Source organism: Podarcis filfolensis, assembly GCF_964270895.1.
Source record: "Podarcis filfolensis genome assembly, chromosome: 4".
In the NCBI taxonomy this organism is placed as follows: Eukaryota; Metazoa; Chordata; class Lepidosauria; order Squamata; family Lacertidae; genus Podarcis; species Podarcis filfolensis.
The window spans coordinates 59,434,529-59,454,367 of record NC_139607.1 but is presented as its reverse complement, the minus strand read 5'-3'; the positions used below and the strand labels follow the sequence as shown (position 1 = coordinate 59,454,367).

The 19,839-nt window shown below is 38.7% G+C and overlaps 1 protein-coding gene and 1 long non-coding RNA gene across 31 annotated transcripts in view; one reads left to right on the top strand and one right to left on the bottom strand.

Annotated features, from left to right (window-relative positions):
* Positions 1-19,839, bottom strand: part of ROBO2 (roundabout guidance receptor 2) — a 794,080-nt gene that overhangs the window by 145,615 nt on the left and 628,626 nt on the right. For all 29 annotated transcript variants that reach the window (XM_083611373.1, XM_083611378.1, XM_083611374.1 and 26 more), the window contains exons 3-5: positions 18,526-18,683; positions 17,443-17,563; positions 10,471-10,609 (exon numbers count right to left, since the gene is read on the bottom strand). In XM_083611373.1, coding sequence (XP_083467499.1) covers positions 10,471-10,609; positions 17,443-17,563; positions 18,526-18,683 — 418 coding nt within the window. The remainder of the gene's footprint in view (positions 1-10,470; positions 10,610-17,442; positions 17,564-18,525; positions 18,684-19,839) is intronic.
* On the top strand, positions 6,261-15,041 carry LOC310761640. Of its 2 annotated transcripts, XR_014547618.1 has the most exons (4): positions 6,261-6,302; positions 9,756-9,875; positions 10,739-10,892; positions 14,472-15,041. It is a non-coding gene; the product is annotated as an uncharacterized lncRNA (long non-coding RNA). The 2 variants fall into 2 exon arrangements; XR_014547619.1 differs by lacking the exon at positions 14,472-15,041 and having other exon boundaries at positions 10,739-10,989.

Sequence of the window (19,839 nt, the reverse complement as noted above, 5' to 3'; positions counted from 1 at the left end):
ACATGTGCTATCATCACTGTACCGTGAATTGAGATTGATTGGTAACCAGCTGTGACAAAGTGGGGGGAAAAGAGCTTTGTATTTTTCTTGGAGGAAGAACTAGAAAACTTAATTGTGTCAAAACCATTACCATCTGTAGGTGAAATAATGATTAAAATAAAACAAGTTAATCTACAATATCTAAATTTAGCCTAGATACAGAAATCCTTGCTTCATACTATTATGAAGCAGTGGATTTTCAAAGTCTAAATTGTCTTCTTATTTTTTGTATATATTTCTGATCCCATCACAGTGAGTGGCACCTTGAGCCTATATCCTGATGGCCCATTTTTCTGTGGCCCATTTTCTGTAGCCCATTTTAATAAAGTAGCAGTTCTGCACTCACTTCCTTGGGAGTATGCCCCATTGAACTCAACAGAACTTACTAAGCTGCTGCCTGAGTGCTGGAAGAAAAACTTCCTGCTGCAAGGCCCATTTCCACCTGGCCTAGGGGGCAGAGCCCAAACTCACCCTGAACAGCTAGGAGGCCAGAGGGACACTGCTGGAATAACTCTTGGGTTGGGGCAACTGGCTACAATGCTTTAAACGGTTCTAATTTTAGTTCCTCTGTTTCATTTTTGTCAGGTTGGTGTTGGTTAAATGTTTAGTTAGGGTTGGCTGTTACTTTAATTTGGGTATAACTGTAAACTGTTTATTATTGTTGTTTTGTGTTTTGTTTTATTGGTTGGTTTGTTGCTTGTATAGGATATCTTGTTTTTTAGTGTTTGATGTTTTGTTGTGTTTTATGTGTTGCAAGCTGCCCAGAGTGGCTGGGGAAACCCAGCCAAATGGGTGGGATATAAACAGGAAGGAAACAGATGGGGCTTTGGATCCATGGCTGCTTCTTACCCACACTTCCCCTGAGTCTACTACTCATGGTAGCTCTACATCCATAGAGCTTCTGCAGTATAGGGTATGTTCCTTTGTGGAGTGGAGGTGTTCCTCCTGACAGCAGAACTTATCTCTATGAGAATAGAGTCACCTTTGCCTCATCCTACCCACCTTCAGCCAGCAGCTCTTGAGATTGCATTTTAAGCCTCTAAATTCCTATTTGAGTGGTGAGGTCATTGCCAAGTAGTAGCAACCTTATCAAGACTTTTATTTATTTAGTTGCTGGTCTCTTTACCAAAAGAACAGTAGTGTTCATAAACTGTTAAAGCTGCCAGATGAGATTAATGAATTCGCCAACAAAGTATATTCCCTTTTTTGTACTTGAATTAGTTTATTTCTTGTTGTTATAAGACACAATAAAGTATAAGCAATATCCATCATGCCCTAACCAGTTATAGCGGTTACCTTGCAAAGGTTAAGAAGTTTCAACACTTGCTATCATTACACTACATATTTTGATAGAACTTCTGGTATTTTTTGACTGAAAACCTTACGGTTGCTAGTAGAAATTAAAGCATATTCAAAACAGTTGGACTTTTCCAATGCAAAACGTATTCAAAACAACTGGACTTTTGGGGTGTAGGTGGGTGTAAGTAAGAGTGTTTACAATTTCTTGGAGTGGAGTGGGTGGGTGTGGGTGTGGGTGTGGGTGTGGGTGTATATATAATCTAAAAATCAACTGTTACACTTATTGCGCAACATTTCCTGAAGTTCCAAAGACACACTTGGAATGTGTTGGATGCAAGCTGACTTTCTCAGCTTGAAAGCAAGAGATTTTATGTCTCCTATACATTTTTAATAATGCTTAAAATTATGTACAACCAAACTAAAACATGTTATTGCAGTGTTCAAAGATGAGCACGCAAATGCAATGGTTATAAACGTTGTTAATAAAAAGTGAAAAGCATTGATGGATAATATGGTAAAAACTATTATATTAAAAATAAGGGAAGCTAGAAAGGAGTAGAAAGATAGCAAACCACCACTGTACAGTTGTTTTGAAACACTACATAAAATAATTTGCCATATAATAGTTGGTATCAACCATCATCTTCACTGGCATTGACAACTAAGATAACATAAAAGTAAATCCAGTAGAAACTGAACCATTCTTTCCATCATTTTAGCAGAATGGAAAGAATAGTTGCTCTTTGTATCAGAGTTGAGGCACATTTATCCGACAGCTTGTATTACCTTTTCTGTATTGTAATTCAACCCTCAAGCACTGGAACGTGAAGACTTAGAGCATCTCAGCATGTAACAAAAATCTCAGCATATAACACAGAAACTGAATTCTCTTTGAAGAAATGAGGAAAACAGAAGACACTGGCCATTTTTTTGCTTTTTAAAAATGGAAACATTATCAGAGTTGAACAGCTGGGAACAAGTCAAGGAACAAACACACCTTTTGTTGACTGTTTTGTTTTATTCTGTGTTGGTTTTAGCATTAGCTATTATAGTTTTGGAAGTGAAATTAAGTTAAATGTCTTCTAATCTTCATTTTCTACTGACAAAAGATGGATTGGTATATCAAAGGGGAGGTATTCTATCCTAGGCCTTGTAACATTCAGAACGATTATCTCATTGTAGGGTACTTCTGGCAAGATGCGTATTTCTATGATTATTGAACTTCATAATTAGCAGTTCAGTGCCCAGCTATATATGCACCTCTTCTAGCTAGAAATAAGTTAAGAAGCAGAACATGTGGCAGTAATGTTGTTGGCATCCATCTGACTCAAAAAACAATGAAGTGCACCTCCAAGGGTGAAGTCAAACCACTGGAGAATCACAGCACCTGCTGTGGCTGTAGAAACTGCTAACTCATAACTGCTGCCTCCTGCCCTGATTTTGCTGTGTTAGCAGTACTGAAGTGCTGCGTCTGGGCAGTGTGTACGGAGGTCCTGGGCTGCCCAGAAAGCAAGACCCCCCTCTTGGCCTTGATGATGTGGTCCAATGGAAAGCAGAGCAACACATTTGGCATGTTCCTTGGCTGCAGGAGTTGGCAGAAAGAGGTGTACAATACTCCATCCAACCACCTTAGGTATTCCACTCTGGATTTGTGTACGGTTTACTCCTTAGCCTTTTCTTCTCCTGAAGATGTCCCACAAGGCAGCGCTTATGGATTTTTCCTTGGGGTTTATTCCTGGAGCCTCTCTCACAGATGAGTTTAGCCAGAAGGTAGTGGAGGTTTAGGATCAGAGTTTTCCTTCTCCTACCTTCCCAAGTTGATGAGCCCTATCTGCTCTCATGTCGTCCTACAGAATGTGCAGTAACCGCCTTCTTGATAACTGGACCCACTATTGGTCTCGTCCATTCGATTCACCAGAGCCTGTCTTTGCATGCAAGGGAAGTCCCAGACTCACCAAAAGTTTGAGACCCATTGGCTACCCTCACCTAGATTAGCCAGCCTGTTGAAACCATTCCCAGCCTGTGGCATATCCCAAGTTGACAGCTTCTAGGAGTCACAGGTGAGAGCTGAGCACAGGGTAGGGACCAAAGGTGGACAAACTATCCCAGATGGATGAGGATGTGTCCCCCACCAGAAGTACTATCCCTTCCCTTACACCCTGATAATTTTGTTGTCTAGTTTTTAACCTGTAGGCTGCCTATTTAACCTCTCCAGATGTACATAAGAATAGCAATACAGTAGTTTTTCCTTTCATTGATCAGTAGTTCAGATAATCCTTTTGTCTTCCCCATGCCTCTCATAAATGGAATTAATCTTTCCTTGATGGTAGCACAGGAAACAAGAAAGCACAACAGATTTAGACAGAGATGATACTGAAAGTGCTATGCTTAATACAAGAAATCACCTTTTCCCTCCTGTCCCTTTATTTAAGATGGTTAATTGTTATTAATTAAAATTGAAAATGTGCTGATGTAACCAAGGATTAGATCCCTCATGCCACAGAGAAAAGTCTTACTTCTAATTAATTTGCAATACACATAGGGCTGCATTTAGTTGCAATCTGTGCTGTGATTAACTTGACTAAAGCACATAGCATTATAGTGTGTTATTAACTCATATTTCATTGAAAGGTCATTTCCCCCTTGGTTGTGACTTGTAGAAGCTTCAGTTAAATACCCAAGCATTTAATGCACAGGATATCAAAGTTCCTTTGTTATGTACACTTAGCATTTTAAAAAAATCAACTCCATATTTTCTTAACTACTTTTCAAAAGTAATTTGAAAGTGTGAGGTGGATTCTCAGGGCTAATATTGAATAGAAAAGGTATCCATTAGTCCACTAGGATTTTCAATTTAAAAAATCATCTATCACTTTTTGTGGGTTACAAAACATTGCCTTTAGGGTGAGAATTAGTTAGCCCTCCCCTCTGAATGCTGTTTCCTGTTTCCTGCTTCCTACTACTCTACCCTCCTTATCAGGATTCCTAGGTGTTGTGAGAAAAGAGACAGTTCTACCCTGGTCCTGTTATCTCTCATTCTCAAAAAGCTTAAGGAACTACTGGGTCCCATGGTCTGAAATACTAAAAAAATGCTCAAAGAGAAGGAAGTTGAAGGTGGACAGGAGTTTCTAAAAGGTGAAATATTGAAGGTAAAAATGCAGACAATTCTAACAAGAAAGAAAAGGGCATCAATAGAGGCATCAAAAGAAACTGGTGTGGCGGCAGAAGGCACTTACAGATGATCTGAGATTTAAGAAGGGCGTGTTTAGGAAATGAAAGAAAGGGAAAATCAAAAAGGAGGAGTGTGCATGAGTAGCCAATAGCTGCAGGAAGGAGGTGAGGCAGGCCAAAACTCATAATGAGGCAGGCAAATGTTGTCCCCATCTTCAAAAAGGAGAAAAAAGAAGACCCAGGTAACTACCGACCAGTCAGCTTGACACTGATACTAGGAAAGGTCCTAGAACAGACAATTAAGCACTCAGCCTGTGAGCACTTACAAAAGGATGCTGTAACTATTAAGGCCCAGCATGGGTTTCTCAAAAATAAGTCATTCCAGATTAATCTCTTTCATACTTTTGATAGAGTTATAAGCTTGGCAGATCAGGGGAATGCTGTGGATGTAGTGTTTCTTGATTTCATTAAGGCATGATATTCTTGCAAGGAAGCTAGTAAAATATGGGCTGGATAAGTTAACTGTCAGCTGGATTTGTAGCTGGTTGACTGACCAAACCCCAAGAGTGCTCACTAATGGTCCCTTGTCATCCTAGAAAAAAGTAACAAAGGGGGTGCCACAGGGTTTTGTCCTGAGACTGTTGTTGTTCAACATCTTTATAAATGACTTGGATGAATGAATTGAGGGGATGCTCATCTAATTAGAGAGGTTTCTAATCCTACAGAAGACTGAATTGGGATTCAAGATAACCTTATCGAGAACTAGGCCCAAGGCACAATAATTTATTTCAATAGGGACAAATGTCAGGGTTCTACACTTAGGCAGGAATAACCAGCTGCACATATATCAGATGGGGTTGGGGGGGGGGGAGACACCTGGCTTGCCAGTAGTACATGTAAAGGATCTAGGGGTCTTAGCAGACCACAAGCTTAACATGAGTCAACAGTATAATGCAGCAGCAAAAAAGCCAATGTGATTCTAGGCTGCATCAATTAAAAGTATAGTGTCCCCATCAAAGGAGGTAATAGTGCCACTCTATTCTGCCTTGGTTAGACCACATCTGGAATACTGTGTCCAGTTGGTGAGGCACAATTTAAGGAATATATTGACAAGCTGGAGTGTGTGTGCAGAGGAGGGTGACCAAGATGATCAAGGGTCTGGAAACCAAGCCTTATGTGGAATGGTTGAGGGAGTTCGACATGTTTAGCTTGGTAAAGAAAAAATTGAGAGGAGATACGATAGCTATCATCAAATAACTAAAGGACTGTTACATGGAAGGTGGAGCAAGCTTATTTTCTCCTGCTCTGGAGGTTACAGCCCGAACCAATGGTTTAAGTTACAAGACAGAATATTCCAACTAACCACCAGGAAGAATTTTCTGATGGCAAGAGTTGTTCCACTAAAGGACTGTTACATGGAAGGTGGAGCAAGCTTATTTTCTCCTGCTCTGGAGGTTACAGCCCGAACCAATGGTTTAAGTTACAAGACAGAATATTCCAACTAACCACCAGGAAGAATTTTCTGATGGCAAGAGTTGTTCCACAGTGGAACAGTCTCCCTTGGAAGATTGTGGAGGAACAGAACCTCCATCTGCCTCCTCTTTAAGAACTTCAACTTGCTCACCTTAAGGTGAGAGATGTTTGCAGAGCTGTCAAGAAAACCAGAAAAAGAGCTCAGCAGTTGCTGTGGGTGCTTTTTAGTGATGTCATAACTTTGCTATTTGGTGATGTCATAATCATTTCTGCCTTTAGAGAAATATTGCCAGTCTCTGTCCTGGATAGCAAGTTTTCAGGTAGCTAAAACACATTTTAATGAAAACTACAATAGCCAGAGTAATTATTCTCCCACTGCCCCAATAGCTATTGACTGAGCTGACAACACAATGATTTCTGAAATTTAGGAGAAATCCCTGAAGTGCCTGGAAATTGACAGGCAACCAATGGCAGTCCTTTAATAGCAAAGTAATGTACTCTCTGCTACTAACTCCAGCTAACAGTGGCAGTCACTGAATTCTAGAGTAGCTGAAGTGTCCAAACAATAAAAGGCTGGCACACATAGTTATTGCTATAATTGGTCCTTGAGGTGACTAGGTGATAAATGATGGTATCTGAGATCCCTCTCTTAAAGGATAAAGCTGTAGCTTCTGCTGAAACTCTTTGAATCTAAGGGCAATTTGACATCACCATTTTAGACTGAGATATGGTGAAGCAGTAGTTATTAGTTAGCAGGTTTATTTTCTTTTATTGTGTATTCCATGCTTTTATTTTGTATTTTTAATGTTGTGAACTACTCTGAGAGCTACACATGAAGGGCAGTATATACCGTATTTTTTGCTCTATAAGTCTCACTTTTTCCCTCCTAAAAAGTAAGGGGAATTTTGTGTGCATCTTATGGAGCGAATGCAGGCTGCGCAGCTATCCCAGAAGCCAGAACAGCAAGAGGGATTACTGCTTTCACTGCGCAGCGATCCCTCTTGCTGTTCTGGCTTCTGAGATTCAGAATATTTTTTTTCTTGTTTTCCTCCTCCAAAAACTAGGTGCGTCTTGTGGTCTGGTGCGTCTTATAGAGCGAAAAATACGGTAAATAAAATATAAAATAAAATAAATAAATATAATTGCTACACTATTATGCCAGTTGAGAACTCACTTCAGTTTTCCCATGAAAATATGTGAAGAAGAGAATTTCTAAAAGGTGAACATAACCCAGATTTCCATTTCATCCATCCTTGTAAAGGAAATAGAAGGGTCTCTTCACCACAACTACAGACTGCTAGAACTGGCTCCATCTACATCATGAATTCAAAACTTTGTTGACTGGGGGGTGAAAATAATGCCTTGGTTATTGCTGATACCCTTCAGTATCGGTAGCTGCAGTGAAGCCAACAGCAATATCAACATGCAAATTTTGGTGCTGGGTCAAGATGTTACCCCAAAATAGGGTAACAGTTGGGATGGTTTGCCTCCATTCAAATTACAGAAACATGATTATTTATGATTTATTGTATAGTTAGGAACATTTAATTTACTTTATAATTTATAACTGCAGACTTCATACAATTCACCTTATTCACTTTGTTCTTTGTTTGTTTTGTTAAGTCATTATGATCTATTTTCAAAGTTAAACCAATTTCAAACTTGGGAGGTGGAAGAGGGAATCAGAAGGAAATACCCAGCCAAGTCATGCTCAAAACAGACCCACTTAAATCAGTGGATAAGTATATTGATTGCAATGGGTCTGTTCAATGACTAATGTTGGATATCACCTAGAAAGTTTGTTCTCGTACTTAAGCACGCAAAGCATAATTCTGCTATTTAGTATTTCTACAGTGGTTGTTCAGTATAATAACCTACAATCACATCTCTTTCCTCCTGTATGGTATGGTTGCTTGCCACTTTCAATTCCTTAGACCAGAGCTTTCCAAACTGTGTCACGACACATTAGTGTGTCAGCTGCAGTGTGTAGGTCTGTTGTGCAAATGCTTGGAAAGGAGTTAGTTTAACCTCCATAGTAAAACTGAATTTCTGTGTCGCAAAATGCATGTTTAAAAAGTGTGCCACCAACATAAAAATTTGGAAGGCTTTGCCTTAGACCAATACTCATTTAATCAGAAAATGTCCGTGTATGCAACTCACAAGTACAGATTGTAATTTCATTAAAGGGGTATTTACTGAACTTGAGCAAGCTACTCATAGTAGTAATACAAAAAAGAACCATGCGATATTTTTAAAGAAACTGACAAATGCATGCATTCAGTGCAGTAGCCTCAGTCTCACAAGAATTGGCACTGCTATCTTCTTCCATGTAAAGGTTTAAACACTTATTACAGTATGTCATAAATTTTAACTTGTAATTGAAAATCTTTCCACTTTCTTAAGGGGGGGGGGAGAATCTTGTATCACTTGCTACATAATTACAGGCTATGCAGCTGGTCTCTCAGGCTTTGCTAGAAATTTGAAAACATGAAATGCTGCACAAGCCCTAATCAAATTTTATTAAACGTTAAGCCAAAGAAATGTCATCACCCATACCACAGCATATCAGAGAGTAACAATGGCTCCCTATCTAAGCCTAAATAAAGCAGAAGATTTGGGATTTGATTCTGGCCATATTTAGTTAGAAGTTGTTATGGATGCTCTCCATCATTTAGGGACCTCACTGCCCTTCAATATAAACGTGTCAGTCCTATTTGCATGAAACACACATCAAAGAGAAAACTAGTCATATTAATAAGCTACTTGAAGAGGCACACCATTCCTACTAGTCAGTTTACATTTTCCAAACACTAGGAATTATATCTAACCACTTTGATTGACTACCTTTGGAATATTCTGGCGGCCAGAATCTGGCCTGTATTTTACAATTTACACTCTAAAACAGGCATAGGCAAACTCAGCCCTCCGGATGTTTTGGGACTACAACTCCCATCATCCCTGACCACTGGTCCTGTTAGCTAGGGATGATGGGAGTTGTAGTCTCAAAACATCTGGAGGGCCGAGTTTGCCTATGCCTGCTCTAAAGCAACAGTCAATTGTAAAACCTATTATTTCAGTCATGGGTATCAAGCTGGTGATCTAACAGTTTCTTGTTTACCTACAGTAGTTTGACATGAGTCATACCTGATTAAATGTTTTCCTTGTCTTTGTGAGGTATGGTGGGTTTAAACTTATGCAGATTTTTTAGAGCAATATATACAGTGGAACCTCGGTTTTCGAATGTAATCTGTTCCGGACGTCCATTTGACTTCCAAAATGTTCAGAAACCGAGAATCAATGAGCTGACTGCAAAGTCAATTGGGGGCGGGGGGAATGAAAAACGTGCCTCGGAAGCCATTTGACTTCCGAGGTGCATTCAAAAACAGAAGCATTCACTTCTGAGTTTTTGGTGTTCGGCTTCCGAGACGTTCGAAAACCAAGTTTTGGCTGCATCAGGTATTTTTATCCTTGATAAAATGCATGCTGTGTTGGGTCAGTGATTCAAATTGGCTACTCCTATAATAAACCTTGTAACCAGCCAGAGCATAAATTCTGCATGGTACTGTTTTTAAAATGCCACTATGTTTTCAAAACAGATTATGAATTTGTTGATATTTATTCATGATCTATAAATGTAAAGGAAAAAATGCAAATGAAACAATAAATATATGTATGTTACTAACAATATTTTGCTCTAATCTGTTTCCAATAGTTTCTCCTCAGGATTTGCATTTGCTTTGACTTAATACTGAATATGTCTGATGTTGTTGTAGGCAACACTGGTGGTCAATTCATCTGATTCATGCATCCCCAGGGTGGCATGAATGCTTCTTGCTCATTGCTGTATTCTTGTTGTTCCAGTAATGAAAGTAAAGAACCACAATGTGGGACAGGTAAATGACATGGCTCCTTTCCTGACCTCTTTACAGATATAATCAAAGAGGGATGGGATCCACCCACAAGGAAGTACTGTACGTATGAGCGTATAAAATTAGCTCTGATGTTTAGGCATGTGAAATTTTAACTACCAGATGTAACCTAGGGCTACATTCACAAGATAACACTCAGAGAAGTCCTGAGCATTATGAATAAAGTTGGGAGTAGTTGTGTGGTGTTTCTCCAATGTTTCTCACGGACATAGCTGAACACATATTTTGCCTATATGCTATATTTGATTAATTAGCCAAACACAATGACTTTTGCAAACTTCCTGCCTCTCACACTCTGTCACTTTAACAACAGCATCTGCCAGGCCAAGACTGATCCACAGGCTAGAGGTTCCTCATCACTGGATTCAATGGTGAAAGTTCTGTGCTCAGTCATATTTGTCAGCCTAAAGGCAAAAACATTGTACTGTGGAAGCACATGTTCAACAGGCAATAAAAATCCAGCATTCAACTAAAGTCCAAAACATTTTTCTGATTAATGTGATCAAGTACAGCAATCAGAATCACCAGAAAGGAGAATAGCAATTAGTGTTTTTCATACCTTCCTCTTGGCAAGTCATTGTCATCTTTCTTCCAACGCACTGTTGGCTGAGGATCCCCTTGTACCTGGCATCTGAATTCTACAACTTCTTCCTCCAAAACCACTTGGTTGATTGGTCTCCTGAGAAATGTGGGTCGTTCTTGAAAACAAGAGTTCCAAATTAAACAAGTTGGCTTTATTCAATTTCAAATCTTTGGGAACAATCCAGTTCTCAGCAAACACAGTGCCTGTATGCTCAACTGAGCCTTGTTTCTCCTTCTCCCACTAGAAACCATAAAGTGGAATGACAGGTGGGCCTTTCACGTCTCCAAACTGAACTCCTGCCTCTCTGCAAACAAGTTATTTGTGCTCTGACAGGAAGGCAGAAATGGGACTCTACTGAGCACATGGGAATCCTGTACAGGCTAAATGGAAAAAGCTAGGTATTTGCTATGGCCATTTCACAAACCCAAGCAATCAAAAACAGTTGCAGTTACTGCATGAGAAATGTGTTCATTTATATTATATATGGAGACAAGATGTGATTGCAGAAGCTTCATCTCTTGATTGCTACCACCTCAGTTAGAGTCAACTCTAACTTTTCCAGTGACCATGGGTAAATTGAATACATGTTTCTTTAAGGCAAAGCACAATATGTTGCATGTTTTAAACATAAAGAGCTTGCAAGAAAACAATCACAGAAGTGCATACTAGATACCAAAGACATGCAAACCGAAGTATTCATTATTTTAATTTTGCACCATCTCTACTATTTTCTGTATGACTTCCAGGAAAAAATAGTAATTTCCCAAGTTGTGTTCTCAGAGAGTATTGTGAGTTTGTCCAATAGGTAATTATACTACTATAGAATGATCACAATGAATGCCATTGCCAAAGCAATTAACATTCTTTATGCAAGATTAACTGGATTTGAATCACCTGCATAACTTGCTTGCAATGTTAATCTCTCAGGAGACAAAAGAATACTGGTTTCTTGTGTATGATAAATAAGGTATTGTCTTACATCACTCAGTTAAGTTAATTTCATAGCAGATTTTTGGAAATATGACTTGCTGTTTTAAAAAATCTGCCTATAAATTTTGGTGGCATAATTATAATTGCTGTTCTGTCAACAGCATTCAACAGATAAATTAAAATCATAGCTATAGATAACATGTATAATGTAGCCATTTTATAAGCTTTAGCTGAGTAAATAATGAACACTCTCAGACTTTGTTTCTGTGTGAATATTAAAAGCTTTTGAAGAGGGCAATAAAATAGGTCACAGTTATATGTCGTGTCTGCTGTTTGGACTATGGCTGTTATGACCTTTATAACTTCGAATAAACTTTGCTTGTAGTTATAAATGTTTGCTACCTATCACATTAATAAATTCACAGAGGCTTAAGTTATGGTACAGCACTTGACAGGACATACAAGAGCAGGACATTTTCAAAAATATAAAGTAGTGGGGAAATTCCTTACTAGCCCTCATGAAGCTCCCACCAATGAACTCAAAAGTTCCCCACTGGTAAAGTGCCTTCTTAAGTTCACTCAGATTCTTTCTTCAATATGAGGACACAAATCCCTTTGCTCCTCTGCCCATCTGAGACATCTTAGAACGCTCAATTTCTACTCCCCACCTCCAGCAGCCGTATTTACATTTTCTCTCTCCAAAATGTATAGTTTATATCACTGCACAGCCAGGAGACATACTAAAACGAATGATAAGAATTCCCACTGAAAACAACGGGACCTTATCTGAAGGCCCATTGGAAACAATGGAGCTATGAGAATGCCAGTCGAGATCACAGAGCTCTATTAAAATAAAAACAAGTTTGAATGTTAAATGTGATAAAAATGTGATGTGATATTAGCTGCTCACTTGAGTATCTTTCCGCCTTAGACTCAGGTGAGGTGTGTATGCATGATACCAAATGCTAAAAGAAATGCAAAAAGGAAGTATTGAAAATAAAGCAGGTTACTACAAAAAAGTTGAGCAGCTGCTACTTCAGCTGCTACTATTTCTACCACCATTGTGTCAGAGAAATCTGGTTTGAAATTAAAAGAGCAGTAATACTCCTCAAATAAACCAGCGAATATCTGATTTTAAAATTAGGATATACCATTTCTCTCCAACAAGAATGCATCAGAACAAAAATACACAAAATTTGACATGTGGTCCTGTGCAATTTGGCTACCAATGAAAAGAGATGTAGTTACTATCAACGCCTATAGCTTGCCATGATGTTTATTTATTTTAATAAATATCTATTTCAAATAATTTCAATTTAATTATTTATTTAAATTATTTGAGGCTGCTAAGAATAGGGAAGTGTGTATGTTGCCCGTAAACAGTGGAAAGAATATAAAAGTAAAAAAGTACTAAATTACTAGTGCCAGTTGTTGTTAAATGAAAGCGCTAATATTCTTTACTTTTTAAAAATCTTTATGAAAGTTTAAATAGTGACTTATTGAGTTAATCCTGCCCTAGAGAAAATTCCTTTTTAAAAAGTACTGTATGATAGAATGTAGATATATTACTGAATGCAAGATTGTAAGGCTTCCAGAAATTGATCCTATCTTGATCAGTGGAAAAATCCTTGACCAGCTTTGGAAGCTGGTGACCCATAGTTTAGCCTTTCTACTTACTTATTTATTTGTACATATGCCTTGCAGTCCTTTGACAGAACATATGATAGTTTCAGATACTTTTCTACCATACACCGCAAGGGGGAAAAACCTTGTGAATCGTCACTCTGTCTAAATTTAACAAACAAGCTCTAAGAAACTGATGGATTGAGGGCTGTTTTATGCTCGCATACACTCAAAGCTATCTTTTTTCACATTTTTTGCTCTAATATATAGGAGTTTATCCAATGGTGGCTTTGTGCTCATGGAAAGCACTTCCACTCAGGTAAGGTTGTGCACATGATTTTCACCAATTACAGCTGTTCTGAACTGCAGGGCAAAAAGAATGGTTTGCAAATGGACTGGTGAAGGATGTCAAAAACACCAGAGTGATCAATTCTAGTGCTTTATTATAAGGAAGAGTGAACGTACAACACAACCTTCCAAGCCCCACTCCCGTTACAGATTCAGGATGGACCAAAACGAAGCAAGGAGAGGTCTTCATGACTTGTTTGCACCCAAGCAAACATTTATACATTCTTTATACACAAAGCATCATATGTCACTTTGGCCAGAACCTCCCATTACTCCACCTGGCTGATAAGGGCATAGGTGGCAAATATCCAAGTCTTACAGATAGCTTCCTTCTCTGGGCCCAGAGCCCAGCACTCCAAGCCCACAGATGAGCGTAACGTCAAAGCCAGTCAATTAGCATAAACATAGCAAGTGCATAAACATAGGTGATCTCATATTTACAACTATCACCAATTTATTTCAGAGTTATCTTGACTACCAAGATGGCATTTACAAGGCTTCTGGCACAATCTCACCTTTGGTCCGAACAGCTAACCATAGAGCCCCTACCCCCACCCCATGCCCCCTGAAAAGAGTAGGACAGGATACAGAAGGCTGCAGCTGGTGGACAGGATCAACCACACCTTGCACAAGCAGTGCAAAGCCACTATTGGCTACAATCCACTACCTATAATGAAGCAGTACATAGACAACTAAGAGCATCTTTGGATGTTACTTTCTATAGAAAAAATTCAGCCAACTACAAGTCTAAGAAACTTTCTCCATTACCTCAGAGAAACCAACAACTGAACTGATACTGGATTTCTGTGTCCTTAACAATGTACATCCACATAACTTAAAGAATAGGGATCCTGACAACATAAATGATGCATTGTGTATCATGTTACTTTTGTGAATAAAAACATGTATTTAGGACAGATACATATTAGATATTTAGATGCATTTCTAACACATATATTTAATCTCAGTTTGGGTTTTCTATATATGTAGTGGGTTACTAGAGTGGAGGGGTGTGTAGAATTTCCACACTTAAACACTAAAAATACGCCCTGACAATGCTGCTTGTTAACATACAGAAAATATTCTCAATTTGCATTGGACATTATCCAATCAAGTTCACATCTTGGTAGAAGATTCTGAAAATCACATTTTCCTTAAGTACGGGTACTCATAGCCCCATTTCTCTCTTTTTATTTTGTTGAGTGTATTTAAAGTTTTAGTCCAATGCTATTTAAGAAAAATGCTTTATGTACAATTCTAGTCCTGACCTCCCTACTGTTCCCACAGGACCCCGGGTAACCAGCCTACTTACTGTTACTCAGTTTCACCAGAGGCAATGCCTCAAGCTAAATTCACAGCATGGGGACCTAGAGCTCAGTTATGAGTGACATACCAAAATTGACTTAGGTAAAAAGCATTTCAAGACCAAAATAATAAGGGACTGAATCCTGGAAATGTTTGAAAACCAATATGTAGAAACATTTAAAACAGGATATAGACAAAGCGAAAGTGTTTTTCACATGTTTTAAAGGAAGAAGAAAGATTAATCAGCAAATGACTAATTAACTTCTGTCTATCTCTTTCAGCACTTTCTGTGGACTTGCCAGAAATGTTATTAAATGCTTTCAGTTTCCCACACAAACCAACCTTAATTTCCTGTACTAGGTTTTATTTTAAGTACATGGCCAACATTTACAGGTCGGGGTTTCTAGAAAAAGGCATTTAAATCAATATTAAACACCTAAGGTGGAATGTTTAAGTGCCTTGAGTTGCTTAAGGCAGACTTCCTGCAGCCAAAATAACAATTACTAGTGTTAACTTTAGCACTTCCATGGCAGGTTAACTTCAGCATCTTCATGGTAGGTCATACTGCTTAAGCACATTAATAAAACTACCTCAAGTAGTCAGAAAACTCATCATCCAACATGGTGAAATTTTACCATATCCTTATATGAGTGAGTTGCTCATGGAAAGCAATGTCATCTCAGATACACACAAAACACAGGTAAACACGACTTGCCATGATAACAGTATGTTTGGGGTTTTGTTTTTTTAATGTGTGGTAATTCAAACAAACAGCGTGGTGTTAGGTCCATGATTACTGGGACTTATAAATCAAGTAAAATGCATTTTAACTGGAAATTAGAATGCCTCCTCCCCATGTTCTATAATTTTATCATGTTGCAAAAGTCACTAGGTAAAGCCAATATAAAAATGTAATATGTGAATCATACTGAAAATTGACGTTGGCCCAACATCAAGGGGTCATTTCAGAAAAAGGCAAAAATGCTTGCCTAGCTAATAATAATGTTGGCCCATAGCTATGGCAGGTGGGATTGCCAAGCTTGCCACAGTCTTTCCCCCCACATGTCTGCCCCACTTTAAAAACTTTTGCCAAGTGCGTAAAGATGAATGCACACAAGTTAAATGTGCATAAGTTGTGGGCTTACAGTACATATTTTCATTACATTTCCTTTTGATACTGTTTCTTCTTCCTGCCTACATGGTCTGGAAGAAGGAAAGTTAACCAAATTATTAACAGACACTTAAATAATATTTGTTTGCCATTCTCTTGTATGAACCACTTTCTACATCCAGTGCCTGACAGACGTGAATGTTTATGCACTCCTGAGGTTGCAAAGCATTCCTATTTCAACTACCTTCAGATAACCAAAGAGTGTAGTTCTGCAGATTTTGTACTGGTACCAATGGAGATCCAAAGAAGCATTCAAGGGAAACAGTGTATATCGGGGACAGACAATTTCAGTCCTGAAAAAGTTTATCTAAAGTTATTTATTTGCTCTAAAGCTATTATAGTGGCTACCATGGAGTCAACGAAGAATTTAAATGTGAGTTTCCTATAATACAGACCCAACGCTATAGCCTAGTACAATCCTCAGAAGTCCTAATAAGTTCAATGGGACTTACTCCTAGTGAACCCCACTAGCTTGTGTAGTGGATGAAATGCATATTAAATAGACAATAATGTCTGATAAATTACTAGTAAAGAGAAAGTCTTTGGGCTGTATTCAACTAACTTTTGCTCAGAGTTGTTGGCATCTTTCTGTCTTGAGAGACAATGCAGTGTACTTCCAAGGGTGAAGTCAAACCACTGGAGAATCACAGTGCCTGCTGTGGCTGCAGAGACCAGTAACTCACAACTGCTGCCTGTGTTGCTTTTGCTGTGTTAGCAGCACTGGAGTGACCTCTCCAAGGCACAAGCCTGGGCAGTGTGTTTGGTGGCCCTAGACAGCTCATATGACAAGACTCCGCTCTTGGACTCAGAAGTTGCCAGAATAATTGTCCACTCCACTCTGAATTTGAGTAGCATTTACCTCTTAGCCTTTTCCTCTCCCAAAGATGTCCCACAAGGCAGCGAGCTGATCAGAGCAGATCCATGGAAATTCATTGCCATGACTAATTTAGGTCCATTAATCTGAATGGTTCTACTCTGAGAAAAAGTTAGTTGAATACAATTCTGGCCAGCTTGAAGAATGAAAGAAACTGAGATCTGCCAAAATAAACTATTTTGTGGTATTAAAATGTGTACTTTTACTTTAAAGAAGTGGTGAAAAATAAAGACATTGATTAAACTCCCATGTGTAGAGGAATATATACTATGATGATCACTAAAATGTTCTTTTGGATAGACATTTACATTTACAAACGATTTTCATTCCTAGCACTAAATTCCTTTAGCAAAATTCATGGGATGTTCTGTATTTTCAGACAGCAATCCACATTGTTTCCAAGGAAATATTTCACTATATTTCCAATAGTGCAAAGGAAGATAAAAGGCTTTAACTAATTTAACTATGTGGATCTGAGTAAGTCCTAACCTTAATCCAGTACCTGTAATGGAAACGCTAATGCAGCATTATGGTTTTACTTATCAGAAAACAATTATTCAGTGCAGGAAAGCCATAAACTAACGTGGGCAATTCTCCATTATTGTAGCTGTGACAGTAGAAAGCTAACTTTTTCATATATATTTTGTGCCTGCAGCTCAATAACAGAAGGAAGCAAATATCTCAGAAGTTCCCTTACCAAAGACAGTGAGCTCTGCTGGGTCACTATCCCGTTCTCCCACCATATTGGTGCCAACACATGTATACATTCCAGCATCACTCTTTCTTGTGTTCGAAATCATAAGCTTTCCACCTCTTATCTATCAGGGGGAAAATGAAAGTTTTAGCACACTGTAAGCGGTTTCATATAACTAAAGATGAAAAGAAAAACACAAGTAGCAATATCTATAAATATTAGCAAATGTAATTACTATTTCTAAAGCACTGTTCTTCATGTAAGATTACTGTAATTTTTGTTCCATAAGACACACCTAGTTTTTTGAGGGGAAATGCAAGAAAAAAATATTCTTTAAAAGGAGCGCTGAGCAGAGCCTGTATGCATCCCAGGCTCTGCTCAGCACTCCCTTTCACGAGCTGCGTGGAGCGTGTGTGTGTGGCGCTTGCAGGCTTTTCCCCGAGGAGGGAGAAGGGCAGCCCGTCACTGATGGGTTGCCCTTCTCCCTCCTCGGGAAAAAGCTCCGCACGGCTCTTTAAAGGGAGCACGGCTCTTGTGGGCTTTTCTGGGAGGTGGGGGAAGGGACAGAGTGCGGCTAAGCCAGAAGCAAGAACAGCGAGAGGGATTGCTGCACAGCGCTCCCTCTCTCTGTTCTGGCTTTTGGGATAGCTGCGCAGCCTGCATTTCCTCCATAACACGCACACACATTTCTCCTTACTTTTTAGGAGGGAAAAAGTGCGTCATATAGAGCAAAAAATACAGTATTTAAAATTTGTGAAGGGGCATAGCAGGACACTTTGGTGACCTCAGTTCTTTCAAATGTCTTTGAAATATTTGGTGCTTTTGGTCACAAAGGGATTTCACAAGTGCACTTTCACTGGACAATTGATGGGAAAAGGAACTTTTTTATCACCCTTCCACCTGAAAAATGCTTATGAGAAGAGGCCCAAGAGCATCGCTGTCCATACTGTGATTCTCCCACATTCAGTTATTTAGCCACAGTGCTTAATTAAATGCTCCAATTTACCAGAAAACCCACACTGAGATTTACTTTTTAGCAAATTGATCAATATTTTTTAGGTTCCCATTTCAGTAGGACAGACTTACACTGATTCTCTCTTCTCTGTCATCTATTCGGATTTTGTCTTTTTTCCAGTAGATAGTGGGCTCAGGATGTCCTCGAGGAGGCTGGCACTCTAAAATAGCTGGTTCACCTGCTGCCACAACAACATCTGTGGGATTTTGTCGGAAATCATCCCGTAGCACTGATACAAAAATAATATATAAATAAAAGAAAGGAAGAAAAAAGAAAGAAGATTTATTATAACAGCATACTGGCAAAGAAAAAAAAATTGGTCAAAATTTATTTGGTGGCTATTTAACATGCATTATAAAAAATCCATCCCAATCAGCCACTATACCAGAAATAAATATGACTCCATAGGTGGCCGATTCTCAGCATATGAGTACAGGCTATGCATATGTATTTTGTAGCAGTATCTCTCATATAAATGCACACATACACACCCAGTTTCTTTTTTATTCTGCAGCCACACCTGCCAAGTGACATCTGGCCAATGTGACCTTCTGAGGACAAAAAACCCTAATAGTATGATTGCCATTCTGACACTGAATTCTTTTCATTAAGGAAAACAGCATGCTGGACTTTGCTTGTAACCTTTTGGAAATCCTGTGTGCCTATCTCTCAAATGGCACCTATATCCACAGCAGTTGCTTTAAAGTCATCTGGGCAAAAGAAGAGGTGACACACTACACAGTTTTACTTCTACGGCATAATAATAATAATAATAATAATAATAATAATAATAATAATCAGCAACAACAATTTATGAAGGATGCCAAGATCTAGGTATACATAAAGTTATGCTTTTTTAATTCTCACTTATTATCTTTGCTGCTATTATTGTGAGAGAAAACCAGAAGGGAGAAAATGCTTGCAGGTTACTCTCAACTGTTGGAAAACTAGTTTAGGGAACTACCTTCTTATAGAAATTATGTCACAGCACAGGGATTAGACTTTAGTGTTCAGAAATGATATTATTTTATCATTATTCTTCCATGCATGTTCCAGTCTCTAGGTTAATTGCCACCCTTAACAACACAGAACTGAAAAGAGCTCCAAAATCAGCCACTAAAAATTAGGGCATCTCCTCTCTCGTAGTTCAGCTATGCAAGAGGCTCATTACTGTTTTAATACAGATTTCACCTTTAGTGGAACAAGGGCCCTCTGAGAAATCAAGAAAAGCCTGTGTCTCACTAAAGGAGCAGTCTGGAACAGTTCAGCAAAAATGTTCACTCTTCACTTATAAGCAGATTTAATTTACTGCTTTTGCTGTTAATAAAATGTGCTCCATTTTAACATTTTGAACTGCACATTTCCCATTTTCGTGTGTTACATGG